This window comes from Taudactylus pleione, unplaced genomic scaffold (assembly GCF_031769625.1).
Source record: "Taudactylus pleione unplaced genomic scaffold, aTauple2 ptg000136l, whole genome shotgun sequence".
NCBI classification, from domain to species: domain Eukaryota; kingdom Metazoa; phylum Chordata; class Amphibia; order Anura; family Myobatrachidae; genus Taudactylus; species Taudactylus pleione.
Window position 1 is genome coordinate 105,388 of NW_028284538.1, and position 16,233 is coordinate 121,620.

General features: G+C 46.3%; 1 protein-coding gene across 2 annotated transcripts in view; it reads left to right on the forward strand.

Annotated features, from left to right (window-relative positions):
* Positions 1-1,526: 1,526 nt before the first annotated feature.
* Positions 1,527-16,233, forward strand: part of SSRP1 (structure specific recognition protein 1) — a 43,872-nt gene continuing 29,165 nt past the window's right edge. The window contains exons 1-3 of one of the 2 annotated variants that reach the window (XM_088473468.1): positions 1,527-1,710; positions 2,315-2,500; positions 7,816-7,921. In XM_088473468.1, coding sequence (XP_088329594.1) covers positions 1,657-1,710; positions 2,315-2,500; positions 7,816-7,921 — 346 coding nt within the window. In that variant the 5' untranslated portion in view covers positions 1,527-1,656. Of the gene's footprint in view, positions 1,711-1,745; positions 1,826-2,314; positions 2,501-7,815; positions 7,922-16,233 lie in introns of those variants that run through there. The other variant, XM_088473469.1, reaches the window with a different exon arrangement.

Genomic DNA, 16,233 nt, shown 5'->3' on the forward strand with positions numbered 1-16,233 from the left:
AGTAAGCCCCCAGGAATGCCCCCTGTAATAAGCCCCCACAATGCCCCCTGTAGTGAACCCCCCAGCGACCGCACACACTTACAAAAAAAAAACAATACTTACCTGAAACCCCGCTCCAGTGCTGCTGCCTTACGTCCCCGGCGCCCGCTCCTCGGAACTATGGGAGTGACCACACCCCCGTATTGACGCTGCTGGAGGTGGAGCGCTGATCAGCAGCGCTCCATCTCCATAGCAGTGCCCGGAACGGCCCGGGGGCAATGGAGCCAGGTGCCCCCTTAAGGGCTGGAGCCCTGCGGCTAATGACTCCATTGTCTCCAGGAGTTCCGCCACTGGCTGGATACACACATCGGCAAGTGTGTACCCAGCTGAAGACTGGCAAGGGAATGAGGCATGCTTGCCGACTATCAGGCTGCCCCTTCCGGGAGAGAGCCGCCAGATCAGCATGCCTGGGGGGCGTGGCCAGCAAACGGGGGCGGGGCCGACCAGACTACAAGAGTTTGTGGGCGGAGCCACGCGATCGCGTCATTTTGGCCCCGCCCCCGCTACACACTGCAGTGTGAAGCAGGGGGCGGGGCCAAAATGACGCGATTCTGCGTGAATCGCGTCACAGGCCCCCCGCTGCCTGGGAGCTTCTTGTTATTGCGGTGGGGGGCAGGAGGGGTCGGCAGCTGCCGGGAGACTTGCCTGCCTTCCCGGGAGGTCGGGAGCGGCACCCAATTTTCGGGAGGCTCACAACCAAATCGGGAGGGTAGGCAAGTATGGAATGAGGTATGAAAACAGGGAGGAGGTAAAAATATGGAGGTTGGTGTAGAGGGAGAAAAGCAAAATAGGCAGATAAGGCTGTGAATACACTAAAATATTTAGGTTAGAGAAGAGGGGGAATAAATGAAGTTAGGCAGGGAGAGAGTGAGGACAAAGAGCACCCCCATAAATTGGGCTTGTTAGGATTGGTTTGGGCTTGGTTTTTACTTATAGGTTGCTTGTTTTCCATTTCAGAGTTGGCAACACTGGTGATGGCTAGTAGCCATCGCATCACTGAATTTGACATGAAATAGTTGCCGGGCTTCCAATGTACATCCTAACAATGACTTGAAACATTGATGAGCATCACTAATGTGAAACACAGGAATGAGGCAGGCCAATTAGGGACGAAGGGCGATGCCGAGCAACGCATGAGGGTGAACATGCACCATGCAACGTAACAAAAAAAATAAATACAGCCACGTTTCTGCCATCGATGGCGAAGAAAAATCTTGAGGTCAGGGACAGTTGGCAGCTGTTACCCATGATTATTTGTTTTTCATGAAGCTGTGCCCAATACAAATCAAGTCCAGACGCTAAATATTTACTAAATATATTTTAAAAAGAGAAAGGACGGTAGCAGTGGCTAATTTGTATACGGATACCTCCTTCAGATTATGAAACTTTAAGTACGCTTTACAACCAACAAAATGGCCGCGGCCCCGCAGTTGGCGGCGACACGTCTCTCCGGCGTGCGACGTTTTTTTTATGTCCTCCGAGACTGTCGTGACGTCACGGAAGCAATGGGCACTGTGAGAGCTGGCGGAAAGTGTCACACTGTGACTTCCGGTTGCTGAGTGTTGTTCCCTGGCGGGAAGAGCGGGAGCACCGGCACCCGGGGTGACACGTGACATCATGGCCGACACGTTGGAGTTTAATGACATTTACCAGGAGGTGAAGGGGTCAATGGTGAGAGACGGATTCTGTGTGTGTGTTGGGAACACATAGTGCTGCCCTGGCTCTATGTGCGGGTTCCATTGTGCTGGTCTCTATGTACAGTGGTGGCTTATAGGGCTAATAGCCGGTAATGATGTTCTGTAGCTACTAGTCTGGCCACTTTTTTGATAGCTGTCCCCACGTTTTGCTTTGTTTGGGATGTGTCATGTGTGCTGATTTACATGTACGTAGTATGTTATAGTGCACTGCAGGCACATCTCACTAGCTGCTTCATTTTACAGCAGTAGCTTTGCTAAGCTCTCTGTCACTTACGTGGGTCACTTTCTTATGTTCTATTATGTGCATCAATACATTCACTATCATTTTGTTATTGTAAGCCAGGCCTGGCCAACCTGTGGCTTTCCAGCTGTTGTGAAACTACAGGTCCCAGCATGCCTTGCAACAGTTTTAGCATTCCCTAATAGCAAAACTGTAGCAGGGCATGCTGGGACTTGTAGTTTCACAACAGTTGGGGAGCCACGGGTTGGCCAGGCCTGTTGTACGCATTGAAAAAAAATATATACTGTATATTTGTTGCTTTATTATAACTCTGCTCTGACAATTCCTCCTGCCATAGAATGATGGACGCCTGCGTTTATCGAAGACTGGCCTCATGTACAAGAATAGCAAGACGGGGAAAGTAGAGAACATTGCTGCCGCTGACCTGTCAGAGGGCGTGTGGCGACGCGTTGCCCTGGGTTATGGCATCAAGCTGTTAACGAGTACAGGCCACGTTTACAAATATGATGGTTTCAGGGAAGCAGTAAGTACACTGGGTTTGTTTATTTTATTTTATCTACCGTGTTTGTAGCATATGGTTTGTGTTGTAGTCGTGTATAAGACTAAGGAGTATATTTACTAAAGTGAGTGTTTTTAGTAATTGAGATGTTGTCCATAGCAACCAATCAGTTTCTGTCTAACATATAACTAGCACCTGGTAGAAGATAATAGCTAGAATCTGGTTGCTATGGGCAACATCTCTACTTCTAAAAACTCTCACTTTAGTAAATATACCCCCTAGTGTGAACGGTTGTTTTATGGAAGCATCAGGTTTCACTTTTACCATTCATTGCACTGACTCTATAACAAAATAGGACGCGCTGTCACAATGCAGCTGGTATAAAGGGGTAGTCAATCCCTAAAATAAAAAGAATACAATAGAGCAACAACCAGCGCTGTATAAAGGAAAAAGATGGACGGTGCAATAACACAATATAACACAATTTATTAAAACCAACAATTGTATAAATGATGTCAATATAAAAAGTCCATGATATGAACGGAGTAAAAGTCTATGCCTGTAATGAATGACTGGACCTAGGACAAACTCCTATTCATCCCAACTTGAAAAAATAGATGGTTAGTGAGCACTTAATTTACCATGCGGTGGTATGACATTCACCCTCACAGTCCTTTTAGCATCCAGGACGCAGAAGTATTGGCTGTGGATATATATATTGTCTGTAATAGATGGGCACTTGGTTTACCATGCGATGGTGTGGCAATCACCCACACCATCGGTGCAATAACCAATAAATTGTGTTATTGCACCGTCCATCTTTTTCCTTTATACAGCGCTGGTTGTTGCTCTATTGCACTAACCCTGTACATATACTGAGAGATGGGGCCGTGTTGGTCAGATCTGACTGCTTGGAGCTCAGAGCTCGAATCAGACCCGCTCACTAGATGCGTTCGCAAGCAGCGAATGTATGAAAATCCGAGATCGCTCGGCAAGGCATTAGGATGCCCACTATGTCTTGGCGTGTGATCGCGCTGTGTATGCAGACGCCCACCAGCCTGTCTTAAGACGCCCACTCATGCACGTCATCTCCAGGATGTGTATGCAACCATCGGTAACATCGAGTACCATCGGAAGCGAACGCAGCACTTGTGGTTGACCATACCCTACTGCGAGCGCTTCAGTATAAAATTCAGCCAAGTGACATGTACTATGACGCTGCGTCTTAATTATGCACGCCTCTGAAACGGCATTGGGACGTTCAGGCACGCCTGCGTTTGCACCACCACCATTCCGTTTTCATCGACCAACCCCTGTTACCACCTACAAACTGCTTCTCTTGTCACTCATTCAAGCAAGGTGTCTATACACAGCGAGTGCTTTGTGATCGCATGGACTAGTTTGCGCACTGCGATGCGTACGCATGCACAGAATGCAAGCCGGCTGGCTGCGAGCGAACGCATCCTAGCGAGCGGGTCTGAATCAGGCCCTCAGTTCAAACAGTCTGAGCTATAAGGTCCTGTTAGAGAATTTGCGTGATGACAGAGCACACATAGTCCAGTTGAGCTCATCTGGCTTAATTTTCATGGGTTTATTCAAGACCAAATGCTATTTGGTATTGAAGACTTTTTAGACACGTATTTGTGGTCCGTTTAGCTGTATTAGGCATTAGCTTAACGTGATTCCTCATCTCTACACATTGTAACGTTTATTGGTGACCGTTGAGGTGTCATTAGGAATAAAAAAAAAAAGTACACATTAAGAGTCCAACTTCACCTGCTACAGACTAGCGTGAAAGCACATCATGTAAAGGCCCCCATACACTATCTGACGGATTGCCGAGTCCTGCAATGGGATCAGAATTGCCACTCATCAATCCGTTGGAGGATCGGTGAAGTTATACACATTAAATGTCACTGATTTGCACATCACGATCATATTTTGATAGTGATTGGCAAATCATTGAAATCCAACATGTTGGATTTCACCGATCCTACATCTCGGGAATGGAGCGATCCGTCGCTAGTGTATAGGCCCATTAATCTTAGTCAGATTCCCTCTCGTTCAAGTGCCGATGCCAGGCACCCCGGCCGGGCCTGCCGCTGACGATGGTGTGTATGCAGCTATAGAGGTAGGAAAGCCCTGCTCGCAAGCTTACAATCTATAGGGAAATAGGCATTGATACACAAGGATAGGTGCTACAATACTGCAAATTGATGCAGCCAGATTGCAAAGGGTCTAGTTGGGTTGTATGATCCAGTAACACAGGACTGCTGGGCAAAGGTCAGGAGGATGTGAAATAAAGAAAATTGTTTGAGGGGATGTAATATAGATATGGAAGCCATGCAGGTTATGTGGACGGTTCTGGAATCTGATGAGCTTGTCTGAATAGGTGAGTTTTCAGGGAACGCTTGATGGTTTGGACACTAGAGGAGAGTCTTATTGTGCGTTCTTATTGGGCATTCAACAGAGTGAGTGCAGCCTGAAAAAAAGTCCTGTAACCGTGAATGGGAGCAAGTAATGCGTGTGGGTGAGAGACGCAGATTTTGTGCTGAACAGAGACGTTGGGTTGGGAGATATTATTATTTTATTTTTTTTATTCAATATTTTTTATTGATTTTAAAAGCGTAGAAACATACATAACAAAAATACCGCATAAATGTGGTAGACAAAAAAAGACAAGTAAATGCGGCATTTTTAATGGCATATATCATATCAATATATTGAAACCTATATATGATCAAACAGGATATAATTACAATCCCCACCAAATAATTGGATAAAGCAAGTACCCGAAGGCGCCATTTGGATACCCGTATCTGGAACCAATATAAGAAAAAGAGTGGGACATGGAGAACAACCGCACACTATAATGCAAAATAATATATATATATATATATATATATATATATATATAAAATAAAATGTCAAAATAACCCCCTACCCTGTATGACCTAACCCCAACCCAGGCACACTTGGATTCCCAAAACTTCCCACCCTCTCAATCTACACTAGCTACCAAAGAAACTAAACCACCCCCGCCCCTCTGTCCCTAATACAAGATAATAGAACAATAGAAATAACTAGGGCAATAGATTAATGACTTTAAGCTAGGCCAACTCAGCTCTCCCGCTATAAAAAATAAATCTGGAGCTCCCCCCATACAAAATACTTGAAACAGGATATTCAAATGTAAAACAATCAGGATTATATAGACTATAATGTTAGTCTGGCCAAGCCTCAACCTCTTGCCAAATAAAAACAGAAAAGTGGCCCTGTCCCATTCTAATCGGAAACAAATAGAAAGACTTGTAAAATATTTGAGTTTCAAATCTTGGAATCTCAGCACATCTAATAGAATATTGTGGAAAACCATTGTAAGCCCAACACCCCCATACGCAAAGTAGTTGACAAATACAGGCAGGTCCGCAGCCACTGGAGAAAATAAGTCCAGAATACCATCTTTCGGAGAGGATATGAGGACAGCAGGAACAGGAGACTTAGGCACCTCCATCTCAGCCCCATCAGATATCAAGCAAGGAGCAGAACAGGGAATCATGGTATCCATTTGTAAGTAGTCAAATTTACTGAGAATCTACTGAGTAGATATTTCAATTGCCCGAGGGATCTGATATAAAGAATAGTCCATTCTTGAAATAAACAATCACGGATATATCCAAAATATATATGTAGAGCATAAATCAAGGATAAATCCAGGATATCAAATAGCAGAATATTTGGAAAACAATGAGCTGATCACAACTGAGCTGATGGGTGGGTGATTCCTCCACAACAGTTACCAAACCAACAGGCCTGAGTCCAGGACAAATCCAGGAAAGTAAATATCAGGAGATAGGAGGCATCAGGCAGAGCTTTACTAGCGTTAGGACAGACAAGCCAGCCGATCATCCAGTCTGCATACCAAGAAGCATCAGCAACGCAAGGATATCGAGAAAGCAGCCAGAAGGATCCCAGCAACAAAATGGCGGCGAACCTCGTCCCAGGCGTACCAAAGGCCGGAGCTGACAATCTGCAACCATGGAGAAATCAACAGCGGGAAGCGACAGCAACAGTCCAGGAGACACCGCCGAAGGTAAGTAGATATCCAGTAGGTAAACACCACTCCTGTAGGTATTCGCGGGAGTCAGGACAGAATCCACCCGGTCATGGTATAGAGGAGGGCCCAGCTTCACCGATCACTGAGGAGAATACCGGAATGTATCCAGCGGAGAGTCTCCCACAAAGCAGGCAGGAGAGATTACCCCATGGTAGGAGGCAATCCGGAGAGACGACCAAATACAGGATATTTTATCTGGATTTCAGCCTTGGGGGACATTTTGAGATAAGTGAAGAGTTGTATGTAGGTGAGGTTTGGTTAATAGCCTTATGTGTAAGTTAAAGTATTTTGTATTGAGTATGGTAGAAAACTGGTAACCAGTGGAGGGACTGACAGAGCTGAGCAGGAGACGATGAACGTTTGGTGAGGAAGATCAGCCTTGCAGCTGCATTCATAATGAATTCTAGTGGTGAGATCCTGTTTTTGGGAAGACCAGTATGGAGACTATTGCAATAGTCAATGCAGGAAATAATGAGTGCATGAATTAGTTTTTGCAGTGTTGTGTAAGATTTGGTTGAATTTTGGCTGTTTTTTAGATGTATGTAACATGATTTTAAGATCGATTGAATGTGAGGAACAAAGGACAGTTCATAGTCAAGGTTGACACTTAGGCAGCGAGCTTGTGGGGTAGGGTGGATTGTCCAGTTATCAACAGCGATAGAGGGCTCAGGTTGGTAACTATTATTGGTCGGTGGAAATAGAATTAATTATATTTTGGAAATATTTAAGCTTGAGGTGGCGAGATGCCATTCAAGATGAAATAGCAGAAAGACATTCAGTGACACGGACCAATGTTACTCATTTTAGTCAAAGTATTAATTTGTCAGGTATAGGTATAAAGCATTGAGAACACTGTATCGCCATGACAAATTTGAAACCAGCATAGCTGATGGTGTATTTTTTGTGAAATGAGAGGCTAAAATTATTATTATTTTTTTTTGTTGAACTGTACTCTTTATCACAAATTAGTTTTGTATAAACTTGTATAGGTTTCTGTGCTTTTCTAAAAGCTTTTACCATTTCCACAATCAAAAACTTTAATCTGTCAACCCCATTGACAGCAATCAGCCTTAATTCGCCTCATTTATTTGTTGGCATGTCAGCCGGTAAAACATTTCCTTTGTCATGGAATTCCTGTCATGCGTTAGTATCTAATGTATTTGAGTAACAGAATGAGACTTTCATTTCAAGTGTAACTGATCAGTTATGTTTGTTTGTACAGGAGTATGATAAGCTGTCTGATTACTTCAAGGCTCACTTCCGTGTGGATCTGGTAGAAAAGGACCTCTGTGTGAAAGGATGGAACTGGGGCAGTGCCAGGTTTGGAGGTGTGTTTCTTTGACCTGTCACAGCTATTCATTTTATCTGTAATGTTAATTTTTTATCTCCACTTCATTCTCTAATACCACTCTTACACAACAGCTAAAACTTTAGTTATTGCTGAATTAATCCGGGTTGCTGATGGGTGTAAAAGGGGCCAGGGTTGGATTCCTGGCTCGAGCGACCCGGCATTCCAACCTGGGCGGTTTGCAGGGTTTAACACAGGAACGACCTGTGTAACACTGCACAGTGTAACCGGGTAACCCTGGTCGTCCGACTCTGGTCCTGTTTACAGGATGGTGATTTCCAGAAGATCATCTCCAAGCACTGGCAGGCCAGTTCCACTGCACGCATGTCTGAAGGGAAGCTGTCCCAGGTCTGAGCCGGTTTGGTACAGTGTTCTAAATACCGTGTCAGTCCCGGGAATATAGAGTAAAAGTGCTATTATTAATTGGCACACTTTCCTGGATGGCTATAATGTTAAAACTCTTACTGTAGCATATTCTACTCACAGAATATAGTGCGTTCTTGTAATCCAGGGTTATCATGGGTAATTTGGGAATATAGTAGCTTTCATAAGGCAGCCTTGTGGTCATAGGTACTGTATGGTTGAAGCCTATTATATCCGTCATGTATTATATCCACTTGGCTGACATATTTAAAAAAAAAAAAAAACCTCTTAGATATAATTTAACTAATAAAAAAATGTATATTTAATATTTTATAAAAAAAATAAAATAAATACACCTAGTGAATGTCCAGCACCACCCTATGGACATGTCTCGCAGTCCACTGAGTTGTTTTCTACTTCAGGGTCCATAGGGGGTCCACAGGGTTGACCTTGGGGTATAGGTTGGGAACCAAATCCGGGCACCACGCAGTTAAAGCTTTTAGCTCCCAGGATGCACTTGGGTCCACTCTCCCTATAACCCCACCCCCAGCCAGAGGCACCTCAGTTTAAGTTGTGCCCGGCCGGAGTCGGGTCACCGTTTAGTGCAGTGGGGAGCTGATTAGCAGCCCCATAGCTTTATTTTTTCTAAGTACAGAGTTTTTTTATTTTTACTTTGGACTTTCAGAGTGGCAGCGTCGGATTGTCCATAGGACGTCTAAGCTGCCGCTCCGTCACCCCGCCGGCGCTGAGACGCCAGTACAGATCTGGGGATCTCAGCAGGACCCCAGAGTCTGTACTAGCCGGACTCTGCGGGCGCCCAGGACTGCTGCCGGATCTACGGGGAGCAGGTAAGGTCGCGGATCACCGCTTGCGGTGATCCGCGCATTTAATATGCAGTCCTGTGCCTCCGGTCTCCGGGGACAGACCGGAGGCGCCGGCAGTGGCGGCGGGCCCCCCATACCCCGTGTGTCCACTAGACCACCAGGGACTTACTGATCGGCGCTGGGAGCCGGCGTCCCGGGAGGTTAATAGCCGGCCAGGGGAGGAAGCTTTCCCTGTTACAGCGACTCCTCCCCTCAGCTCAGCGCGCCTTTCAGTATGTATAGTTTGGGGTCGCTGAGCTGCTTCCTCCGCGGGCCACGCTACTTCTGAGGTCTCCAGCGGCCATTTTCTTGTGGCGCAGCAGCAGAGCTCCGGAGATGGCAGTGAGTCCAGTCCCCCTGCGTACCTCACCATCAGGTCAGTGTACACAGCGCTGTAGCCTTCCCAGACACTGAATCTGGGTAAGTTGAATGCAGTGTAATAGTGCAGTATATTATATGACATGTTTATGTATATATGTGCATATCTGCATTGTATGTGACTTATGCTAGTGCTGACTGTCTGTATTTAATTCTCTCACCTGTCAGTGTATATCTATCCCTTTCCTTATCTGCCCTAATACAGCTGTACTTAGGGTGGTTCTGAGACCTCACATTTATATACTCGTTGATATTTGTGAGGTTTGTCACATACTGTTGCGTGCTGCACGTTGCCACATTTTCGTTGGAACTGTGTGTTGCATACGCTGAAAATGGGTCCCTGCGGCTAATTTTAGCATCAGTCAGGACCAGTATAGCACTGCTTGATATTTCCGCCAAGATTGGTTAGATATGTTTGACCAGGAGATAGAGCGTTATACTGCACCCATTTTTGCTATCCTGCAAGTCATGTGCTGCAGGTGTTAGTGCAGAGGATTTGTTTCATAAAGGGTTCTGTGTGTGGCGTCATCTGGTGCCGGCCCCTTTCACGACCCCCTTGGGAGGTTTGTTTTCTCGGGATCCTCTCAATTGCGGATCGCCGGGTGGGCCCCATTGTTGTACCTCACTTGGGGTTACTTCACCATACTGCCCTTTTCATCTCAGGGTATCTCGCAGTTTCTTGCACTCTTCCCCTGTGACACAGACTATCGCTCCCTGCAGGGGTTTTTCGCAGTATATGAAATCCCCCTGGTGCCACCATAGTCTGTCATTCCCCTTGCAGGGATTCCCACGGCCACCCTGGGTGGTGTCGTTTTCTACGAAACGCAAATTGGCGTGGTTGACGCCCTGTGGTTACTTCCCAGTTGGCTCTGCGTGAACTGGATACTGTTTAAGGCTCTTTCCCTCTTACACGGGGGGAAGCCTATTTCAAGTATTATTATCCCTGCTTTGGGCTGGTGGCAGGTCCATTCTGGTTAGAGTGAATGTTGACCTGCACCTGTATCATACACCCTCAGTATTGCGTGCCTTCTGGTTCCCTGTTGCTGACTAGCGGGGGGATCGCATGGCGGGACTCTGGCTGTTGTCAGTTATGAGGTATTACAACAGTGTTTGGCCTCCTGTCCCAAATTCCCTGAGGGTCATCACGAGCCCCTCATGGGGTGGATGGGCGTGTTACTCGTCAGATTACAGACGTTACTATGCATCCCATTCCTGCGTGGTCGGATTCTTCTGATCCGTAGGTGGTAACTCTGCCTGAAATCAGTATACTCGCTTTCAGGGGTTGTTACCCATCCTACCATGGCTATAGCATAGTTGGTTAATACTATTGCATACTGAGCTGATGCATTTGTAATGTTTTTTCCCCACCAACACGTCTGGGGTTCAAATGTATTTGGTCGCTCATGTAATATATGCAGTTGTCATAGGTGGACATGCCTATATTGGATACCAGTCTCCTAACTTTCAGAGTTCCGGCTGCGACGGTATCCTCCGTAATACCCTATGGCTGCGCTCTGGGAATGCAGAGGTGCAGATACCATCTATAGGGTAGATCTTGTTGGGTCCTGACCTTGACAGTGGCAGTACAAATTTCCCGCCTTCAGCTATGCCCACTACAGGGCCTCAGACTAAGTCTATTAAGTCTTTTTGTCCTCTGGGTCAGCCTAAAGGTCTGTTTCTTCAACCGAGCAGGCCTGGACTGCCAGCCGATCCTGCTTCTGAACCTACGGATATATCTTCAGCATGACGAGACAGGCCTACCACTGGGAGATGGCGATTTTCTCAGTTCGCCCGGTACTAGGGTCTAGTTGCCACGGCTACGTGGGTAGGAGGGTACGCCCTCTCTTTGCTCAGGCGGCCTATTTCCATGTGATGGTACGCAGGCCCTTATTCGGACCCGAACAGGGCCTTACGAATCCAGAAAGCTATACAGTTGTGGGGGTAAGCGGAGCTAATTGGGCCATCCCCACTTTCTCAGCGAGGGACTGGTTGTTCTGCTTTCTTTCTGGTGCGGTGGCTGAATGGTCCTCTTTGGCCTATTCTCTGTCTCAATTCCCTGAACCAGTTCCTAAAGCTACCTGGGCTCAGGAGGCAATCCCTATGCTCCATCATACTATGTTTGGAACCTGGGGACTTTATGGTATCACTGGATATACAGGACGCGTGCCTACGGGCACTTACAGAGACCTTGCCTCAGCATGGACTGAGGTTTGCTGTATCACAGCACTTACGGTTTTCGGGCTCTGCCTGTTGGGACTGTTCTCAGCCCCACAGGGGTTTACCAGCGTTTTGGATTTTCTGACAGTTCTTCTGTTCAGTATATCCCAATGCTCCTGTACCTGGATGGCCTCCTGCTCTTAGCAGGATCACCGGGGTACTTTACAGCCGGGTCAGGTTGACTGTGGCTTCTTCAGGGTGCAGAAGTTTAATCAATGGGGAAAAAGTCCTCCCTGCATCCCTCTCTGGGTATTCTTCACCTAGGAGCCCTGCTGGATTCTCAGAATCTGAGAATTCTTCTGGCGTAAGACGGCATCTCCACTCTTCCATTAGGAGTACATGGATGTCTGCGCAGTCGACATATGTCTTTGCACTCTGGGAGGCATGGTCCACTATTCAGTGTCTGCCTTTGGAAGGGTGGAATGGGCTTAGTTCCATTCCAGGCCTTTCCATAATTGGCTTATCTCCAGATGGAACAAGTTTTTATTTTTTCTGTCTGATCACTGTTCAAATGATGCTGCTCTCCCCGGAGGCAAGTCTGTCCCTTTTCGGGTGACTATGACCATCTCGTCCAGGGTATTCTTTGCTAAGGACAGTGTCTGGTTCGCATCCATTTCAGTGCAATTGGATGTCTGTCGATTCCACGCTGTCAATTAACTTGTTGGAACTTTAGCCTGTCTTGGGCCTTCACTCTGGCATAGCCCTTGTTTCCCGGTGAACCTGAAAAAGTTCAGTCCGACAGGGTCAGAACAGTAGCTTCCTTTTTAGCAATACTGCTCGTTGGGTGGCAATGTCAGGTATGTCATACATCGGACATTGTCTGAGGGTCTCCTCCCGACCACCTCGACAGTGTTCATTTCAGGTGCTCTCCATTGGGAAGCGGGAGTCCTCAGCCGTTACGACGTGCATCCCGGGGACTAGTCTCTTCCCCAAGAGAGGTTTCATCTCCTGGTGAGCAGGGGGGGGGGGGGCCCTCCTGAGGTGACACTCATGGCCTTCTGACTCTATCACACTATGGTGTTACAGTCCAACTCTGGGGATTCTGAAGCAACCTTCAGTGACTCTTTGTCGGTGAAGGGGTTCTTCCAATTTGCGTACCTGTGTTCTCCAGTCTCCATTATTCCTCGAGGGAAGTGTTTCAATCGAGACAGAGATGCTATCCTGCTGGTGGCTCCTGATTGCCCCAGATGTCAGGGGTACTTGGTTTTTCGGAGTCTCTCCATCGATACTCCATTCCTGATGCTTCACTACCCAGACCTGTTGTCTCAGGGTCCTGGGGTTTGCCTTGGACCTGGGTCGTTTGTCTTTGACTACGTCCCTACAGTGGTCTTATGGCTTCCATGGCTTTGTCATCGTTGGAATGATTGGGGCACATGGATCGGCTTTTGCTGGGACCTACCACAAACTGTGGCAGCCATCTTTCTTATGGTATTATACCTATCGATACGATCCTCTGGTGTCCAGGATTTCCAGATATTCTGGCATTCCTTCCGGCTGGTTTGGGTTTCACCCTCGGCCTGGCCTTCCTGACAGTGCAGATCTCTACACTGTCAGTATGATTAGGTTATGGAATTGCTCCGCTCTGATATCCAGTTCATCCTTTGGAGTGTTTTCTGGATTATGCCTCCATTTGTCCTCCCTAGGGACTCTTTGGGAGTTAGGAGTGGTTCTTTGTTAACTCCGGGGAAAGTTAATGGAACCGCTGGTTGTGATAGCCATTACATGGTCTATTGCTTTGGCTTTCTCTTTCTATCAGGGAGTTTATATCAACCAGGTGAGTGTCGGAATTGGGAGCGTTCTCATCTTGTCAGGGTGTGAGTTGCTCTCACCCTGTGTTTCTTCTTAGTGATTTTCAGGTTCCATATTATTCAGGAGCTTATGGTGCGGCCATTCAGTCCCCAGTCCTCTTTGCTGGTGTGGCCTCACTGACTGTGGTCCGGCCTCTGTGGATTTATGTGATCCATTCAAGTTCCTGAAGGAAATCGGACTCCTTATTGGTGGTCTGAGATTTCTAGTTTTAACAGGAAAGGATGGCCGGCCTATGGCCATATGTTGGCTGGACGGCCTCGTATGTCTTCTTCAGGGGCCTACCCATGGGTAGGCCTTTCTGTTGTTGCTGCTTGTTTTTTCTCGGGCCATGAAACCCTCGTGGGTGGCTCGCTGTGGCGCCTTGGCTGCTTTGCCTTGCTAGGTGGCCACACGGTCTTCTGTCCACACCTTTTTAAGGTTCTAGGCATTGTTTTCCTTTGCCTCTCAGGATGCTTCCTTTTTGGCGGCGGATTCTCCTCTCAGCACAGGAGCGTCCCCTCCCTTGGTTGAACTGCTTTGGGACATCCCCAAGGTCAACCCTGTGGACCCCCTATGGACCCTGAAGTAGAAAACAAGAGATATGGTAAGAACTTACCTTTGTTATCTCTGTTTCTACGAAGTCCATAGGGTCCACAGGGCGCCCGCCCTGACGCACCTGGCTTCAAATGGGCTGTGTGACTGGTCACCGTTTTCCGTCTCCCATTTCTGTGAGTATGGTTATAGAGTGTTCCAGTTTTCTCTCTTTTTTTTCTCCTCCTCCGGCCTTTGGCTACTTACAAACTGAGGTGCCTCTGGCTGGGGGGTGGGGTTATAGGGAGAGTGGACCCAAGTGCATCCTGGGAGCTAAAAGCTTTAACTGCGTGGTGCCCGGATTTGGTTCCCAACCTATACCCCAAGGTCAACCCTGTGGACCCTATGGACTTCGTAGAAACAGAGATAACAAAGGTAAGTTCTTACCATATCTCTTGTTATTCCTCACCCCTAGGGGCATTGATGTCTTTTGTCTCTTTGCCATGCTGAACTTTGAGCAAGGTGCTGATGATCACACATCAGCCCCGCCGACAGTGCTCCGGTGGGAACATGGCATTCTGGGGCGCACATAGGGCATGTGATGTCTGTGTTCACAGAACGGTACATCAAAGGACTAATGTGCAGGAGGAGGATATCTGTTCTGCACATATGCACTACTGATTTCCTCATAATCCCAGCTGACGAAGGGGAGGCTGTGGTTGCATGAGATGCGACCGTGTCTAAAGAAGGCTGGTGGCGGTCCCATCTAATGCTACCACACTGGTAAAGTGGTTAAAGGGAGCTTGAATAGGATCAAAAAATATTTCAAGTGTAGTCAACCTCTAATGCTATGCAAGGCGTTTGTATATTTGCTCTCACTTTTTTTTATTTAATTATTATTAAATAGAAACATGTTTTGTCTTCACAATATAGTATATTGTCCATTCACACACATGCATCCCAGATTAGCCCCTTGGTGACACAGACTGTAACAGTACTCTAGTTTGAGGTCATGATATTCCATATTACCTGCAGTGTTGATAATGGAAAGCATGTCAGTTAAAGTCTCCTATATGTCATTTTATACATGGGCAGCAAAGAGCTAATTAACTTTTATTCCATTTCTTTAGTGTTGGGGAAAAGGATAATTTCCTTTAACATGCTAATGATTTTCTGGTACTGAGTAACAGCAATTTTCATATTTCCCAGGGATCAATTCCTCTACTATTCCCATGAGACAGACTTTTGGAGATAAGATTATAGGCAGAAGAAAAGCATTACAGAGAAATTCTGTGACCTCTGACCTGGTACTAATACAAACCAATATAAAATGTAGAAAGTGCCCATTTACTGCAAGCTCTTAAAGCATATACAGTATCACTAGGCAACCTTCTCACATTATATAACTTGCAGGAAATGCTTCTGGTACAGGTACTGGAATGATATGATCTCTGAAAGTAGTTATATTCCATGCTTAAACCTATCCCCTTTTCAGGCAAGTCAGTAATATAACTGCTCTGCTTAGCATACCAGTTCTTAGCAGGTCCTGGGTGAGTGTTTTTACATTAGTAAATGTGTCCATATACTGTCAAATAAAAATCAACATCAGACAGACACACACCAATATATCTGACTTTGATAAAAAAAATGTCAGATATTTGGTCTGTGTCTGATGGATTATCCAAGTACAAGTTATCAAATCTTTCTGGCATGCTGGAAAGTTTTCAATGCCCTCACATACCAATTGGTGCTCAGTTGCAGCTATACATTGTGCAATTATCGGCCCGGTCAGGTGATAATTGCACAGTGCACGACTACCTTTAAAAAGTGTATTTTATGACCATCTAATTGTTCCAAGGATGTACTGTAGGTATAAGTGTTGAAACCACTCACCAATACTGAGCCACAGGTGCCTGTCTCAGTTAAGCTGCATACACACGTAAAGCTTTTCTGTCCAACCATCCAACTAGTTGATTGGTTGGAATGAAAATCTGGTAACTTATGGGAGTAAATGATGATCAGTAATTTGCTCCTAAATGCCAGAAAACAGATGAAAATGGTCGTTCAGACAAATTTGTTAAATGTTTGATCTAAACAATTTGTTCAAACAATAGTTTCTCCTTCATCCACTAGGGGACACTGGAGCTTCATG